This window comes from Haemaphysalis longicornis, unplaced genomic scaffold (assembly GCF_048455015.1).
Source record: "Haemaphysalis longicornis isolate Haplotype H1 unplaced genomic scaffold, Haemaphysalis longicornis Haplotype H1 scaffold_6, whole genome shotgun sequence".
In the NCBI taxonomy this organism is placed as follows: Eukaryota; Metazoa; Arthropoda; class Arachnida; order Ixodida; family Ixodidae; genus Haemaphysalis; species Haemaphysalis longicornis.
In genome coordinates, this window is record NW_027526407.1 from 138,880,091 (window position 1) to 138,897,797 (window position 17,707).

The following is a 17,707-nucleotide window of genomic DNA, read 5'->3' on the forward strand; positions in this document are numbered from 1 at the left end:
AACGGTAACCTTAAAAAGCGATAACGCCCGAACGGTGTTGCAAACGTGCAGATCCGCGATGTAGCTTCATCAAGTGGTATTTGATGAAATCCGGAGTTTGCATCTAAACGCCAAAAGACTTGGGCCCCTGACAACTCAAGCTCATGCAATATATTTTTGTTCACGTCTCGTGGGTCCATGTATACTCTGAGCGACCCGTTCTTTTTCCGCACAGCAACCAGTGGACTGATTGGTTGTAGGGTTGACGCAGGTGATGAGGCGTGCCGTAGTGGAGGGCTCCGGATTAATTTTGACCAACTGCAGATCTTTAACGTGCACCGAAATCTCGTACACACGTGCATTTTCGCTTTTCGCCTCCATCAGAAAAGCGACCGGCGCGGCCGGGAATCGAATCCGCGACCTCGTGCTCAGCAGTGCAATGCCTTAGCCACTGAGCCACCGCGGCGGGTCAACCAGTGGACTCACCTATTCAGTTGGTTCTTACACTTTCACGATGATGGGGGCTTTTTCTATGCGGGCGAGTTCGTCACGTAGTGGCTCCTCCAGAGCCAGCGCTGGTTGCACGACTGGAACAGCATCTGGTCGAAGAACCATTTTGTATTTTCTTTTTACGCAACCAGTGCATCGAAAAAGGTGCGAGAGTTCTGTCTCGGGCGCCTCTGCACCGCTTCGTCCTATCGCATCAGTGGTTGCCGGGATAATGCCGAACTCACGGCAAGTGCGCAGGCCAACAATTGCTTGGCGCCCTTTCTTGACGATGAAGTTGGTTTCTTTCCCTGCGCCGTTTATCTCCAGTGCTACGGTCGCCACGCCAAGGTGTTTGATTACGGACCGATTGTAGGCGGTGAGCACTGCGGCGCTCTTCGGCAATGCCGCTGTTTTAAATGCAGAGCATTTCTTTAACTCACAATGTCACCCGTCCGTTGGCGATCGGCGTCCGCAGCCAGCCAGCACGTGCGCCCCTCCCACGCTCCTCCTCGCTCTCAACAACAGGTGCGGGCGCGCATGCGCGTGCTCCGGCGCTGAAAGAGGCGTTGCAGCAGCAGGTGCTACCTCCTCTCCCTCTACTGCGCGCGCTACGAATATAAAGCGGGTATCGGCGCGGCTCACTCTATTCTTGATTGATTGATTGTAGGGTTTAACGCGTCGACGCAACGCAGGCGATGAGGCGCGCCGTAGTGGAGGGCTCCGGATTAATTTTGACCACCTGGGGATCTTTAACGTGCGCCGAAATCTCGAACACACGGGCGTTTCTGCTTTTCGCCTCCATCAGAAAAGCGGCCGCCGCGGCCGGGAATCGAACCCGCGACCGGCTCACTCTATTCTACTCCTGCGCTCTGTTCTGCTCACTCTCAAGTTTGGTCGTCGTCAAAGTTCATAAGCGATGGAAGCAACACCTTCAACCAGTATCGCGACGCGAGCCAACGTCAGCATTGCAGTACCAGTTCAAGACATCGTGCCTTCCTCTTCATCGACGGCGGCAGAAGACAAGGCGGCGAGACGGCGCGTTGCCGACGCCGAACGCAAGCGTCTGAAACGCGCTGCCGACGCCGAACTTCGTGCACGAGAAGCCGCGGCCAAACGTCAACGTCGGGTCGCGGACCCTTCGCTCGGGCAACGAGACGTGTCCGCGCAACGCGAGCGGCGCGCAACAACTACAACTACCACCGCCAACTACCACAACCTATGCCACGTGACCACCCCCAATGCTCTGCATTTACTCGTGTCCCTCGCGCGGGGGCATGGGACAGAGGTTTTTTTTATATGCGTTTGAAGGCGCTAAGCAGAATAAGGCTCGCCTGAGAACCCGTATCTACTTTCAGTTCAATTTCGAAGCCATACACGTTACCGCGTACTGTTTATTCTTTTCCTGCGTTGTTGCTGATGCCGCAGATGCTAACGTCAAGCACGTCGAAATGGTCGTCCGCGTCGTTCTGAATATCGTTAACTTTCATGTTCTTGGAGCAGGATGCAAAGTGATTCTTCCTTTTGCATGCGCAGCATACTTTCCCGTAAGCTGGGCACTGCCAGGGCGCATGGCTCTTACTGGATTGCGTGCAACGACTTTTGTGTGTTTTCCGCGTTCATTCCGCCGGGCAAAGTCAACCTGTACGCGCTCACTGGCCCATGCAGTATTTTGTTGCGCGCTACTTCTGCTACTTTGCACATATCCTCCGCTTTCTGTAGAGTCAGGTTTTTGTCCCGCAACATTTTTTCTCTGGTGTTCTTGGCATTGGTCTCGAAAACAATTTGGTATCTTATCATAGACACTTCAAGGTTCCCAAAATTGCAAAGCTTGGCTTGCGCCCTTATCTCTCTTGAAAATCGTTGGAAAGGCTCTGCCTCATCTTGGACCCGCACGCGGAACACATGTCGCTCGTAAACCTCGTTCCCTTGCTCGAGACAGTACTCATCGAATTTGCGCACCAGCATGGGGTAGTCGTCCTTTCGCTCACCTTCATGGAAGGTAAAGTTGTTGAAGATTTCCAGTGCCTCTTCGCCAGCGGTGTTGAGAAGGATCGCTGCCTTGACCGCTTCTGTCCTGGGTTTCTCTGACGAAGTCGCCGTCAGGAATAGGTCGAGTCTTTGCTTGAAGAGCTCCCAGTTGCGTCTGACGTTTCCAGGCAGTTGCAGTGGTCGCGGTTGTTTTATGGCGTTCATTCCTTGCTGCTTGTTGCGCCGGCGGTTGCACTTCTGACACCATGTACCATGTATGGGTGACAGTAAGACCACATATGAAGTGACTTAGCCAAAGCAGACCACACGCAGCTTTCATGGGCTTGCTGCAGCCGCATGCGCACCCAGGGAAAGGAGAGGGTGTGACAGTGGGGCTCGTTATCGGCTTGCTCACCGCGACAGCCAAGTACGATACTATAGTAGGATGACGAGGTTTCGAAAATAACGACTGATTCAGTCGAAAGTCCGTTGAAGCTGACTTGATACTGACTTGATCAGTTGATTGAGTTGAAACTGCTTGCTCAAAGCAGGGCAGTGGTGTTTACTGACATAATTCACCAGGTTAATCCTGCATTTCTTGTATGTTGTTGTTTAAACATGCGACAAGAGAGAAAAAGTCCCATGGCGGTGTGGTAGAGTACTGAATTATAAGCGGGGAGACTGCAGTTCGAATCTAGATCTGGGCAACCTAATTTTTTTTTTATATTCTCACAATTACAGTTTATTGCCCTCTGTACACTGAATCATTTTCTTATCATTGCCATATAAACAACTTCATATGACGTTTGTTAGCGAATTTTCCTGCAGTTGGGGTACTCATACAGTTATCACGTGGTCGACGCACAACAATTGTAGGGGGTTGTGTTTGGCTTTGTTTATTACAGGTTACGTGCGGTGTAGTTTTCCTGGGTTAGGGTCGGCAACGTTAGGATATGGTATGTTATTTTATGTTAGGTGGGCTAGGTGAGGTCGGTTTCGTTAGCCCAGCTGACGTTGTGTTACGCCATGTTAGGCTACATCTGGCCATCACTTTTTCCCGTGCTGGATATGTGTCGTGAGAAAAACCAAAACTGTTATTTTAAGAGAAAATACCACGTCGTTTTGTAAGCCAATAACAGTTTAGTGCCGGCAGAATTTCCAGAGAAGTTGTTTCAGCCGCAGCCAAAAGAGATGGTGCCCAACGTTAAACCTCCTCGTGCGTCCAAGAGAAAGTTGCACATCACTTAGTGTCCAATTGAAAGCCCCAGTGCGGCTTTTGCCTGGAAAAACTTGGGCGTGGCGTGGTTAAATCAGACAGATTTTCCAGAGCCATTCCCCGCATTGATTGTTTACAGTGCGCATACCGGCGTGGTGACTTTATTTGTTTGATCAGGTGAGTCAATTGCCATAGAAGGCTCCCAGCCAATGCGTGTGCGTCTTGTTTTGTGCTTTTATTTCTGAGGCATGCGCTATGGAACGGGTTGCAAGGAATCTTGGCGTTCTTTCCGACGTCTGGCCTATGAACCTGCCGCAGTATACATGTGGATTGAGGATCGGCTACAGACAGCGGCCGCCACAATTCTTCCCGAAATGGCCTCTTTCGGTTTCGCATACGGCAACCCAAAAGGATATGACCGACATCAAGAGCTGTTGACATGTAGCTGTGCGACAACAACCGTTCCCCAATGCAGATACATCACGAGTGATGGTCTTTAGTTGCAGCATAAAAGATAGAAAAATAAAAACAAACAGAATGTTACGTGTAATGGACGCTCAATATTTTATAGACTTGGGTCAGATGGCCTTCGAGACGCACTCGTAGGCCATAGCTATTGTCACATTTCGGCAGTTGCCTACGCGTATATCTGTTTTGTAGCGTAAGCTACACTGGCCGAGGTTTTAGCAGTTTCGCGTGTACCATGAACAGCTGTTCTGTGCAAGTGCGAGGGACATTAAATTGAATTAGATTGGATTGGGTTGGCTTGGCTTGGCACGACATGGCTTGGTTTGGCTTAGCTTGGATTAGATTAGATTTGGATTGGATTAAAGTGGATTGTGTTGGATTGCGTTGTGTCATAGCCGCGGCAGACGCACTGGCGCCGGCGCGTGCCCAGGTGTGCGCCTCAATTGGGCAGTAGCCAAGTCTGACGCTGCACCGGAGCGGCTTGTTAGCCGTTTTGCGTGGCTCACGAAGAGCCGTGCTAAGCATGCGCGAGGAGCAGAGCCTGGACAGGACTGGACTGGATAAGACTGAATTGGACTGGACTAGACTGTACTGGACTGGATTGGACAGGATTGCTGAATCTTAGCTCACGCTACGTATATTCTTGCATAGCAGGGCGTAGCCACAACTAATTTTAGAATGGGGACGTGGGAGGTGGTCTGAAGTCAACAAACAAACATTTTGATGTTTTAGATGCAAAGCATCTCTTACTCTCGGCTCTGTCATCCATAATCCGTCCATCCGCCGGCCCAGGAAGACACAGGCAACACTGCCGCTCTAGGAGCCCCTTATGGGGAAGCGTTCTCGTCTCGTGCCGGCCCAGGAAGACACCGGCAACACTGTCGCTCCAGGAGCCCTTTAAGGGGAAGCGTGCTCTTCTCGTGCCGGCCGAGGAAGACACAGGCAACACTGTCGCTCCAGCATCTCATGGTCGGGGCTGTGTCCCTCCGTTGTTGTGGCGCCGTCCACACCCCCACTGGGCATGCTCGGCTCATCTCGGCCGGCCCAGGAAGACATCGGTCACACTGCCGCTCCAGGAGCCATTAAACGGTAAGACACCACCAGGCGTTCAGCAAGCGGAGCATGCGCAGTGGGGGTGTGGACAGGGCAACAACGACAAGGGAGGGACATAGCCCCATCGCATCTAATAAAATTACTCCATTTTCCCGTAGGCGAACCCTGAGTAGTATGCGAAACACCTATGGGCTCAACGCAATTTACCATTTTATAGTTCCGGTAAGTGAAAAGTGTGGTAGTTACCATGGAAACCAAACTGTAAATATAACGGTAGCTACGTACCTTAACCTAACGGAAACCACGAACTGAAAACTAATGGGCACTCGAATCGATATCATGGCTGCTTTGCATACTACTCAGGGTTCCCCTACGGGAAGATGGTGTAATTTTTTTGTTTCTAATTTAGACTAAAGATACAGGCCACGATAAAGCTACGCACTCCTAGGCCTCAAAACAGTTCAGAAACCCAGAATAAATATTTCAAAAGGATGTCTTGTTATCGGCGGGGAAATGGCAGGAGGAGGCTGGTCTTTTTGGGCCCTTTAAATTGTAGACGCTGTGGAGACCAGGATCACAATGAATCTCTCTCTACACTTTCAAGATACATGACTTTTGGCAAACATTTCCAGAGAATTCCAAAGAAACCCTTGTCTTCAACCTTTTCCATAAAATACTTCGTTTTGCGTTCTTGGGGTGATGGGCCTTACTTCTCTTTTCAATGCGAAAAAGTTATGCTTGCCGTGAAGGCAAAAATACGCGTTGGGAGTACCGGATTGCTTCGAAGTTTAACGCGCTGAGAACAGATAATAAATGGTGGCAGGAACCAGAATCGAACTCTTGTGCGCATGTTGAAAGTGAGTGAGAGATAGCATTTAACTGTTAGTACTCGCCTATGCCACGCGGGTTTCAATCGACGAGTGGAATTCTTTTTAGGCCTCAAACATGATGAATTTTTCGGTGGATACTTGAAGCTTATATCGCGCACTTCAATCTTGTTCTATAATGCTACGTTAACCAACACTCGTAACTTCTTAGTATGGAATTCTCAAAATGATTCAATCTTGTAATAAATGGATATGAACGAAGGAAAGGCAAAGGAAAATGCACAGAATATAGCAGTTAGCTAACAGCAGCCTGAAATCCTCCACGTGGTAAACGTAGGCCTAATATTAGACTTAACGTTATGCTTTGATAACTAAGGTTGTCATCCGGCATGCGGACCGTTACGTACAATGAGCTTGGCGTTGCCTGAGAAGCTGTTAGGCTTAATAAGACAGCCATCGGCTTTTGTGGAGTGCATGCCGTCAAGCTCTTATGTAAGCCAGCGATTTATATAGTGGGGCAACACCCAGTGAATTTCTGATCAATTTCGCGGAAGTAGTTCTAATTTGCACAAAACGTATTGCAATCTGAAACGTGGCAGCGCCATGTCGTGTCTGAACATAACACTCTCATTCGTATATATACATCTCGGTCGGTTTCAATGCGGTACTCAAATACCGCATTGTGAAATTGAAAAAATCGCCCTTTATTATTGTTGTGGTTTTGTACAGCTTTTTGAAAACTTTTAATCTCCCGCACAATTGAAAATGTGTTTCCGCCTGGCTTTACTCGCATGGTTGCCCGCATTCGTCTCGGCGGCCTACGTAAGGCGGGCAGATCTTACACTTCTGTTTTGAAATATACTAGGAACCCATGAGCAACACCGTTTCCCTTCAATGTGATTTATTTGATGAACTCTTATTTCGGGCAGACAAAATATACTCTAAAAAAACCTGTTGGCTGTAATTTTAAAGTTACCTTAAGTAGAGGAGGCGAGATTGATTGATTGAATCTTTTTTTGGAGCAAGAAGGGCGTATGCCGTATGGTGGGGAGAAGGGATAGAACGAAGGTGATTACAAATGAAAGACAGTAATGAAAGAAGGGATTCTTGTTGAGGGGCCTGCAGGTCGTCACCGAGGTCTGCCCGAGTTAGACTTCTCGCGCCAGTCTGCTCTTAACTGCAAAAGCGCTAATATTCGTAATAAAGATGCCCATAGTCGAGTATGTGCTTTTTGATGTAGGGGGCCGGGAATAATGCATGCTAGACTGCCGGGGCGATGTTTGGTGAAGTGTGGGCACGTCCCGAAGTGTGATCGAAGTAGATGGTGGAGATCTGAATTGGCGTCACTGTTGCGGTAATGGCATGTTATGTGTGTTCGGATATTTTGTCCGTTTTTGGGTAATGTGAGAGGAGTGTAGGTTGCACCTGCACATAGCGTGTTGATGAAGACGCCTTGATGAGCTGCAGGTGACAGTGTTGGCAAGGTACCCCTGGAATGCATCCTGTTTGAAAGGTGTTCTTTTACTTTTATTTAGTCGGAGAAGTACGAGGTCTGCACGAGTGGTTGAGGAGGCAGGAAAGGGAACTCGTGGAGGCGTAAAGTTCGAGCACTCTGGGGTTCCTGGGCGGTCTGATTCCGTGGACCTGGCTTCTCATGGCCTGGAATTCAGTTCATTCTGACATGCACGTTGTCGATTTTGAGTTATTTGTGTATGGGAATGGGGTTGCCGAGCCGGTTGAACACAACACGTGTAGTCATCGCAGTCAAACCGCATGAGTTTAATTAAGACATCTTGAGATGGCTTTGATGTGAGCAATCTAAGGTACTTAGCGCACAAATAATTACCAAGGCCAACACTGTAGTCGTCACGTTTTACTCTTCTACATCCCCTCAAGTTGTGAGGTACTATATAGCCATTGTAAAGTTAATGGCCTACTCACCAAAGAATATGGTACGCTACAGTTTCCACCAAATCGGGAACAAGTCAAAACGCTAACCACCCCAAAGCGTCAGCCGTACACGTGGCAGTGACTATTATGCAACCCTGAAATATGGCCCCACCGTTCACTGCGGTGCATGCAAAGACGCCGTTCGCATATCGGTCAGCTCTAAATGCCGAAACCCTATACCACGGCCTTCTAACACCCAAGGTAACGATGCAGCCAATGGTATTTCATTTGGTAATAGAGTGTCACAGTCAAGCAGCACTACGACCACTGACAGAGGGCTCCCCGGAACCCCCTAACAAGATTATGAATCCTCGTTCTTAACTAAATTACTCAGCGTAGAAATGTTTGCACAACTTGCCTCTTTGCGCAAGGATGTCCAACAACTTAAGAAAGACAATCAAGAACTGAGAAAGCCCTTTGCCAAAAAGAGAAAAACGGCACCTGCAGCACAACCTTAGTCCACACGCCGACGCTTCAGCCCCTGAAGTCAACGAATTCCTCCACATTATTCGATCGGACGTCCAGAAAGAACGCGCCGCTAGACAAGAAGACATTAGCAAAATTTGTATCCTCCCATCTCATGTAACGCAAAAAAAGCAATGATACAGACCGTCACGAGTCAGCCACCGCAAGAACCCCAAGAGAAAATACCTCGCCGAAATAATACCACGTTGAAAGTCCTAAGGTCAATAATGGTAGCCCCCATTCTATTGCAATATGACTGTCGAGTTTTTTCGCAAAATTCACCAATATTACTGCAGGAGATTCAACAATAAACTGGTGTTTATTCTACTCCAGGAAACCCTAAGTCCAATAGATACGTTACGGTTACGCACTCGGACCAACTTTTTTAACCAGTGAAATGAAGCGGGTTAGCCAGTGCATGACTACATTTGTGCGGTCGGCCGTCTTCGCCCTTTCAGCGAGCCAAACTGCTTATTTAAGCCTGACCTCACAAATTTGCTGCCCCACTGCTCGTATAAATTTTGGTTAAATACGTGTTTTGGGGCTGTAGTGCATTTTAGTGCAGTACAAGATGTGCATCTGAGGCATCAAGCAAACAGGACGTTTGTTTTAATGACGTCTTTGGAACCAGAAGAAACTTTTTATGTGGCCTTTGCAGCTTGCAGGGGTCGCGTTTACCACATCTTCATGCTCGTGTTGATATGCGCGCCAGTCTGCGGTACATGCGCCGCGCGGTGGGGGCCAGTCAGCGCGCATATTCGACAGATTGAGGCTACTGACTTCTTGTGTTTGAAAATCCTTCTCTTCTTGGGGAATTTTAAGGGTATATTTTGAATATGTAATAATGAACACTGTACGAATGTGAAGGCGTGTTGATGAGAGAATAACTACAACGATCATGTCACACAGAGTACCATATCTGGAACAATAGACCTCATGCGAAATTGGTTGGTGATCTAGCAACACTGATGTAAACGAGACCGTCGGCCATATTGGTGCGGGCGCCGATTGGGAAGTCTCGTATTGTTTACTGTGGAAGAGTAGGTAACGGTAACGCTGTATGGCTCAAACTGGACGGCGTTTTCCGGCTCCCGGCCACGGATTGTGGACGAAGGACTTGTCTGCGCTGCCGACTGTGTGTGAAGACTCGTACAACTCGGGGTGCGTACCCATCCGAGCGGCAGCGGAGCAGGGCATGCCGCCTAGCCTCCGAGGCGCATTGCTCGCCTTTATCGGTGGGGACAAGCACGTGCGACTCGCAGTAAGTAAATCTTTCTTTGTTTTTTACTTGACGCGAGTTAACCGGTATGAGCATTTGTATAGCACTTTGTTCACCGTTGTTTACCATGCAAATGCGTAGCGGCGACTGTGTTGCAGTAACCCTGAAAGAGGAAAGCGACAATCGCCCGACCGTACCGCTAGTGGGTGGATTAGGTATTTTTAAATGCTGTACATCGAATTTACGGGATGATTTTTGGCGAAGATGTTTACGGAAAGGTTGCCGCCGTTTTCCGTGACGGTCGCCCGCCCGCGCGTTTGCCGCAAAGCAATCGCGCTTTGCGGCGAAGTCAACTACAAAAGCGCACATACGCCTTGAATTTTCTTTTTTTGTGTGTTTTCATTATTTATTGCGCATGTTCTGCCGCAAAAATCTGTTTGTGTGTCTTTCTTCTCCTTTTTTTTGGCGCTGCGGTGGTTGTGTTTGTTTCTAAAGCGCATGTTTCTGCTGTGCACGAATAAATAATACAGTAAAACCTTGTTAGCTCGAATGCACTGAACTAGAAGGTTTTTTTTTTAATTCGATGGGTCATCGGTATAGCCCGAATGTTTACCAGTTTATCTCGAAAGGTTTTGGAAGTGAGTTGCAGATAATAATAATTATTCTTGCTTAAGTTATGACGAACATGAATATGCGGGTACTGGTATCATTACCCACGGTGAGGTTTATAAATGTTAAACTTCCTTCTCTTGAAAGTACATTAACAAAGCAAAGCATGGAGCAATACTTGCACCCTCGAACTTGAAAAACAATTTTGACATCATTGCTGTTTGAGGTGTAGATTATTGCCCTTGCAACACTGTTTAAGCAAGACACAAAATCTGGTCATTTTGAGTCTGTTCCTTGCGGCCACTTCTTCCTGCTCTGTCCCTTTACCATAAACTGTAGCGGACCAGTCCTGCTCTTCCCTGAGTGCTATTTACTGTTACTCTCTCTGCTCTTGCAGGTTGGGCCTCATCCATGTGCTCAGCAGCTGTTTTCGCTCCCGGAAGTAAAGTGGCCGGCCCTATGTTGTGTGCCTCCCCTTTGAGACGGACAGTGGGGCGATTGTGGAGGCAGCATGTGGCTGCCCGGTGAGTTGCAGTGAAGCATGGAGTAACATCCTGGCTGCTGTGACCTACTCGCCCTCTTGCAAGCCGAAGATTTTAAGAGGCGCTACCTGAGCTTGCGTGCACTGAGCTGCCACAATAGTGGGGACGTCCGAGACAGCAGGGCATCAAGCCAGCGAGTGTCCAACACATTGACTGGAGACGCCCGCGAGAAAATAGCGCCTCCCTTCCCTTGCCAATGTATCTGTTCGATGCACATCGGGTACCGGAGCGATGCGAGCAGCAACAAAGTGCCGTGCAGGCGCTTGGGAGAAAACGTGGTTGCCTTGGGAATGGGTTTTTTGCCCCAGTTGTGCTGGCCTCACCCCCCACAGTGACAGAAACAAGGACTGGCATGGCACCTGAAGGGTCACCAATGAGCTTCCAGCAAGCATTCATGCCACATTTCGCCGTGGTCATCTCGCGAGCACGCAGAGGCTGGGCAACGTCATGTTTACTAGACCGCGGCATGCAGGCGTGCGCGAATGCTTGCCTTTATTCCATTTATATCCAGTTTGCTATACTGCACGCGCTATAAATCATCGAAGTAGTTTAATTTAGTGGGATTTTCATTGTGGATACAAAAAATGCAAAATCACTCAAGCTGATGCCCGGCGGCCTGGTGGAACTCTGGCCGTTTTTTTTTAATTTTTTTTAATAAAACTTGAAAATTGTCTCAGCTACCTACATCAATGGCCACTATCATTACGTCGGAGGCATGCATGAAGCATGTGACAAACTAGAGGAGTGAGTGTGTATTTTAGTCGCAAAATATTCGACAGTAAATACATCGTGGCTGAAATGACAATGGGCACCAAGTTAACTTGACGTAACAACAAACCTTTCAGCCCAGCAAATGGGGAACCAATTGCGAAAGCTCGAATTTTCCACCGTTAGATCATCATAAAACAGTGTACGCCCCTCCTGCAACGACACACGGCTAAATGCAACGTAAAAGAAACCAACAACACACTTCCATACCGTGCGTGCCCGCCACAGAGGAAATTTTCAACCGCGCCGTGACGGCGTTGTGCGGCAAGAAATGTTTGTTTACAGCCCTAGGTAAGATAAAGGCTCGCGTAAGGGCTAAGCGGTACAATGAAATGAAGCGGGCGCAAAGCCACAGGGACGAGTAAAGAAACAGCCTAATTTTGGCAACGTGTGGTACTGTTTTCCCGGTCGAGCGCTGCTGTCAGTCGCATGAATAGGTGGCGCACGCTCAGGCTTCATTTAGAATACAAAGGCTGGACCACAGAACTCCAACGCAGCTGTATTTTTCATCCGGACAGCGACTACGGAATCCCGGGCTTAGCGAACCAACGACAAATATTCGCTCCCAGCGCACCGCGCCCAGCGTGTCACAAAGGTTGCTCGCGCCGGCATAGTTCGCGTCAGAAAGTTCGTTCAAAAGCGTGGAACTTCACGCGCCTTTTCTCCATCTGGACCGGTATTTCCTCGTTGCGTGCACTGCGGCACGCAGCAATGCTCCGGCATTGTAGTCCATCACCAAGAGCGGTCAATGCCCGCCTTCTATGTTTTGCTAATTGGTTTCGGTTTCAAACGACCGTACCAAAATGGCGGACCTAGCTACCAGAGTCGACGTGAGATGGCGGGGCGCATTTTGCATAGGGTCTATTGAGCATCCTGAGTTTGTAAAGGTATTTTTCGTAACCACTCAGAGGTTACGCTCTTCAGTGAACACTATACGTTCCTCCTGAAACGTTCCGTATATACAGAATTGTGGCAGTACGGACTTCTTACCTATCATGAAAAAATGCCTGTATAATACCAGGCGTATCTTTGAGGAACACGTTACAATAGAATAGTGCACGGGCTTCGTAATTTTTCCCACAATATATTTTTATTTCTTTATTTATCATATACTGCGAACCATTTGAGGTCCAAGCAGGAAAGGTACAGCAAGTTCGAAGGCAAAACAAAGGTATAACAATGTTACAAGAAAATAGTTACTAGGATACATCAAATGTAAGAAAAAGATGGCAATCACCATCAAATTTTACTCGTTTCCATAGGGCTCAGTACGCCCACTGCAACACAATCCATGAGCAAAGCACCACACTCTTAGGCACACAACATGTTAAATCAAAGAAGTATTGTGAAAGTCCGGAAACAAGGCGCATTTTATGGTGGAATAGTAAGTAGAGTAGAGTTTCGGGGCAACAAATTCTATTCAGTGATTGATGTCGGGAAAAAAGAGTGTTTGTATATATCAGGTCTTGCGAAGATTGGCTCCATGCTGCAGCTATGTTTGTGACGGGAAGGCCTGAAAGGATCTTTTACCATGTAATTTTCCGGCTTTATTTCTAGTTTAAAAAAATAAACTAGACGGAGTAAGTTAAGTCGAGTAGCTCGTCGTCTGTCCTCGAAAGGTTCAAGATTTGGCAACTGCAACATTGCAGAGGGAGAATCGCTACGTCTATACCTACTGTAAATAAAACGGGCTGCCAGGCGCTGCATTTTTTCGATCTTTGGTTTATTGCTTTTTGTGTGAGGGTCCCACACTACGGAGGCGTACTCCAAGGATGGTCTTACCATTGTTTTGTAAGCTTTAAGCTTGAAGGAACTGGGGGCATTAGCTAATCGATGCTTTAAAAGCCCTAGTTTTTTAGGTGCAGAAGAGCATGCATTTACTATACGGGTTGTCCAGTTGAGGCTTGAGGTAATTGTTACACCCAAATATATATATTTTTACACTTGTGTAATCTGTGACCCTTTTATATCATATTAGAAATGAAGCTTGTTGATTTTGTTGGTGATACACAAAATAGAAGTTTTTTCTAGATTAATTACCTTGTTCCACCCTGAACACCAAGTTTCCAAGTTACCGATATTTCTGTTTAAAACTTGTTGATCTGCCGTCGAGTTTATGACTTTGAAAGAATGCAGTCGTCTGCCAACAGTTTAACTGATACGCCGGTATTTATTGCTTCAACCAAATCATTAATATAAATGATAAGTAAAATAGGGCCGAGTACGAACCCCTGCGGCACTCCGGAAAAAACATCTAAAAACGCGAGCGCGATCCTTCAATCTCTACGTACTGTTCACGGTTTAGTAGGTAAGATGTGACCCAGTTTGTTACATCTGAAGGAACGCCAATTGACTTCAATTTATTTAATTATATTTTATGTGGAACTTTATCGAATGCCTTCGAGAGGTCAAAAAAGATTACGTTAACCTGGCTACCAGCATCTAGAGCCTTGGCAAATTCATTAATTGAAGTTCATAACTGCGTAGCAGTAGGAAGTCCTCGTCGGAAACAGTGTTGGTGTTCAGAGAGAATATTTTGGGATTGAAGAAAGTTATTTAGATGTTTTGCGATATGTTCCAGCAATTTACAACAATGACAGGTAAGAAAGATGGGCCGATAGTTACAAAAATTGAGACGTCTTTATGGCTGGCCGAAACGTAAAATAATTCTCCGTATAAAGGTCGTATATACGGAGTATGCTGAAAACATTCGGAGGGCAATTTGGCTAATATTTGAGGATAGAAAGATAAACACTGGCCCAACAATTATTTTTGTTAGAAATGAAATGGTCTTGCTCTTTTTGAAGATTTGCTTTAGTTACGCATGGGCTCGCTATACTCCGTATAAACTCCGTATTCCCATGAGTGCGTTCATGCGGACCGTTTCGGTAGGGTTATTTGCTTACAAAAAGTACTTAGTCATAAGTCTGCTAATAATTTGCTTTCACTTGTTTATCCCATGCTTTTTAAAATGTCTATCTGGGGGATAATTTTCTAGTTGCAGGCAATGAAGAAAACAGTGGCTCGTGCGCAAGTGGTTTCAATTCCATTCGTCGAAAGGCATGTGTTCAAAACTCCACATTTGGAAAGCTTCTAAATTTTTTTTAAGGTAAGCGCTAGGCAGAGCATGCACCGAGAACTCGCGACGGATAGACGGCGACGCGCACATGGTAACAGATACTCACTGGGAAAACGTACGCTTTGTAACTGTAGTCCACATATTATTCTACTGAAAGTTGTTGCTTTAAAATTATCACGTAATTGTATTATGCCATGGCGAAATCATCTCTGCAAAGACTCTCTACATAAAACGATCTCAAAAACGTTTCGAATTACTCCGTGACAACCGTAAAGCTGTTGTTCCTTTAAAATTATCATGTAATTGTATTATGCCATGTCGAAATCATCTCTGCAAAGACTCTCTACATAAAACGATCTCAAAAACGTTTCGAATTACTCCGTGACAACCGTAAAGCTGTTGTTCCTTAAAATTATCATGTAATTGTATTATGCCATGGCGAAATCATCTCTGCAAAGACTCTCTACATAAAACGATCTCAAAAACGTTTCAAATTACTCCGTGACAACCGTAAAGCTGATGGTAAGTGCGATACATCTCTAACCCTTGTTATATTTTGGTTACCCACAAGCACCAGCACAGCCGCGGAAGTGCATATTTGGATGCTTAATACAATAATGTAAATATCACAAGTCCTGTAGCGCTTCTCTCGTCTGACTGTTATACAGCGAGCGTTTCCGATTGTAGCTTGGCTTCTAAGGGTACAGCCATTACACAAACGGGTTTGCGGTCGCAGCCAAACTTTTGTCCTCGTGAATAATGTTAGTGACTTACTGCAAAAACGTGGTGTTTCGAAACTTTGGGGATGCCTAGCGGTCGTTGCAACCCAGGCAAGACCGACGAAAATCAGGGTGGCACCGGCTCGCATCATCGTCTAGTAGTATAACCGCAGGGCTTGATGCAAGAGATACTATTTTCCAATGTCCGCGTTCTCTGCTCTTTATAAACAGTAGATTAAACAAAAAATGCAAACATTTGAGAAGATAGTATGCGTAACTGTCATCATACAAAAAACTCCCCAACCTAATATATGATCTTTAAATATCAAGTGACCATACGTGGAAGCGTCGGTTGTTTACATTTATACACCCACTGTTTCTAATGTTTGTGAGAGCAGCCTACTGATGACGAACGAGAGAAGCTGGCTTACCGGTGGTGTTTGTATAGCATTGATTTTTAGTCTTAGCAAATACGTTGAATTTGGAAGAAATTTTTTTAAATGACAACACTGTTTGAAGATATTTTTTCTAGAGCTTAGGTGAAAACTCAGGGGAATTTGGTCTTCCCTTTTTGCGCAATGAGGCCAGCCAACGGGGGCGGGGACATAAATCTTAACAAAAAAAATTGTATACGTCACAGTTTTGATAAGGTCAGATGTGCATTGCGCTCGTATATTTGAAATGGGTTGTGATGATAAATGCAGCTCAGAAATTAAGGCATTTCAACAAGCACGTAGGAACAAAGATGTATACAGAAAAAAATGTTGATGTGATAAAGGGAAGTCCAGTTTCTCCCCGAAATATCCTGCGTGTGCAACGTCGCTTACGTTATTAGACAGTTTTAGTTGAGCGTACGCAGAGAGTTGCGCGCGCACGTAGGGGCAGCTCAGCGCCCGCAGCCAAGTTCTCGCGAAGAACCAGTTTTAGTTGACCGCACGCAGAAGTTGGTGCGTGGATAAACCAGTAGCGCGGACATGCGCGCTTTGTGTGTCATGCAGCGCCACTGAACGCCAGATTGGCGAACGAAACATGTGGTTGCCGGCCAGCGCCAGACGTAAACCTAGCCAGAAGAAGCCGTAAACCAGTTTGGGGAAGACGCCGTTCCTTTGTTCCTTTCGTTCACGGGCGAGAGAGACAGGAAAGAGGAAGGGAGGGACCTCGCGCACGGGCCGCAAAGCCCGCAAAACCCGCAACGCAAGAATCCAAAACTTGCGGGCGCACGCAGAGCGCGCGGCCGCCGCTTACGTACTGCGCATGCGCCCTCACGCCTCCGCAAGTTCTTTGCGCGCGCAGAGCTGCTGCGTGCGCTCAACTAAAACTGTCTATTGTTTGTGGGCCTTTATGTGGATATAGCGCCTTCACTCATATTCACCATTTAACATTTTCATATGAAGCACCAAGACAAGCTTGATGCAAGGCTGACTTCTCTGCGTCATTAAATTTATCTCTCTCTCTCGCCCCCCACTTTCTCTTACGTTATTTCTCTCGCTTCGCCGCAGATAAACATTTGTAAAAACCACTTCGAGCGTACATAAATCCTGCAAAAAGCTTCTGCGTTGTGTTCTTTAGGAAGCGCGTGGTCCATCCGGACCCAGACATTACTCTTAATGGTGTGTCGCTTCCTGTGTGAACAAGGAGCACAAGTTCTGAGGTGTTGTGTTTGACCACAAACCCACATTCATTCCACACATCAAGGAACTTAAGCATAAAGGTCTCAGAACAATAAATATCCTTAAGGTCCTCTCACACCACTCGTATGGTTCCGACAAAAAACTCCTGCTACGGCTCTATACTGCTTTGGTTGGTTCTCGTTTGGACTATGGTAGTGTAGTGTATGGGTCAGTGACTAAAACAGCGTTGCGAATGCTTGACCCAGGGCTACACTTGGGTCTTCGTCTTGAATCGGGTGCTTTTCCACCTAGTCCTTGCGAGAGTCTGTATGTCGAGTATGACAAGTGGTGCCTTGAGAACCAACGTATGTACATGGACTTGCTTTATGCTTTTAAACTTTCATCACTGAATAAACATCTTTTTTATCGTTTCTTAAACGATACATCTACATCTCTGCTATTTGTAAATAGCCCATTTGTTCCCCTGCTTTTTCACTTAAAGTGAGAGAGCGAGCCTCGGATCTAGGCGCCTCGTTTTTAGATGTGTAAAGATCATCTTTTTCAAACGTTTTACCGCCTTGGAATGTTTGTCCTGAGTCCTCCGACCTTTCTTTTATGAAACTTGACAAAAATCGGGTGCCGCGAGCTGCAATACTGCAGCACTTTCTGTCTTTGCAGTTTAAATACCCATGTGCAGAATTTTACAGTGAAGCTTCTAAAACATCCACAATGGTGTCCTGCGCTGC

The 17,707-nt window shown here is 46.7% G+C and overlaps 1 protein-coding gene across 1 annotated transcript in view; it reads right to left on the minus strand.

Moving 5' to 3' along the window:
* LOC144141957 (uncharacterized) overlaps positions 1 to 15,523 on the minus strand; it is a 123,918-nt gene extending 108,395 nt beyond the window's left edge. The window contains exon 1 of the mRNA XM_077673391.1: positions 15,407 to 15,523. Within this exon, the coding sequence (XP_077529517.1) occupies positions 15,407 to 15,503 (97 nt within the window). The 5' untranslated portion in view covers positions 15,504 to 15,523. The remainder of the gene's footprint in view (positions 1 to 15,406) is intronic.
* Positions 15,524 to 17,707: the final 2,184 nt, after the last annotated feature.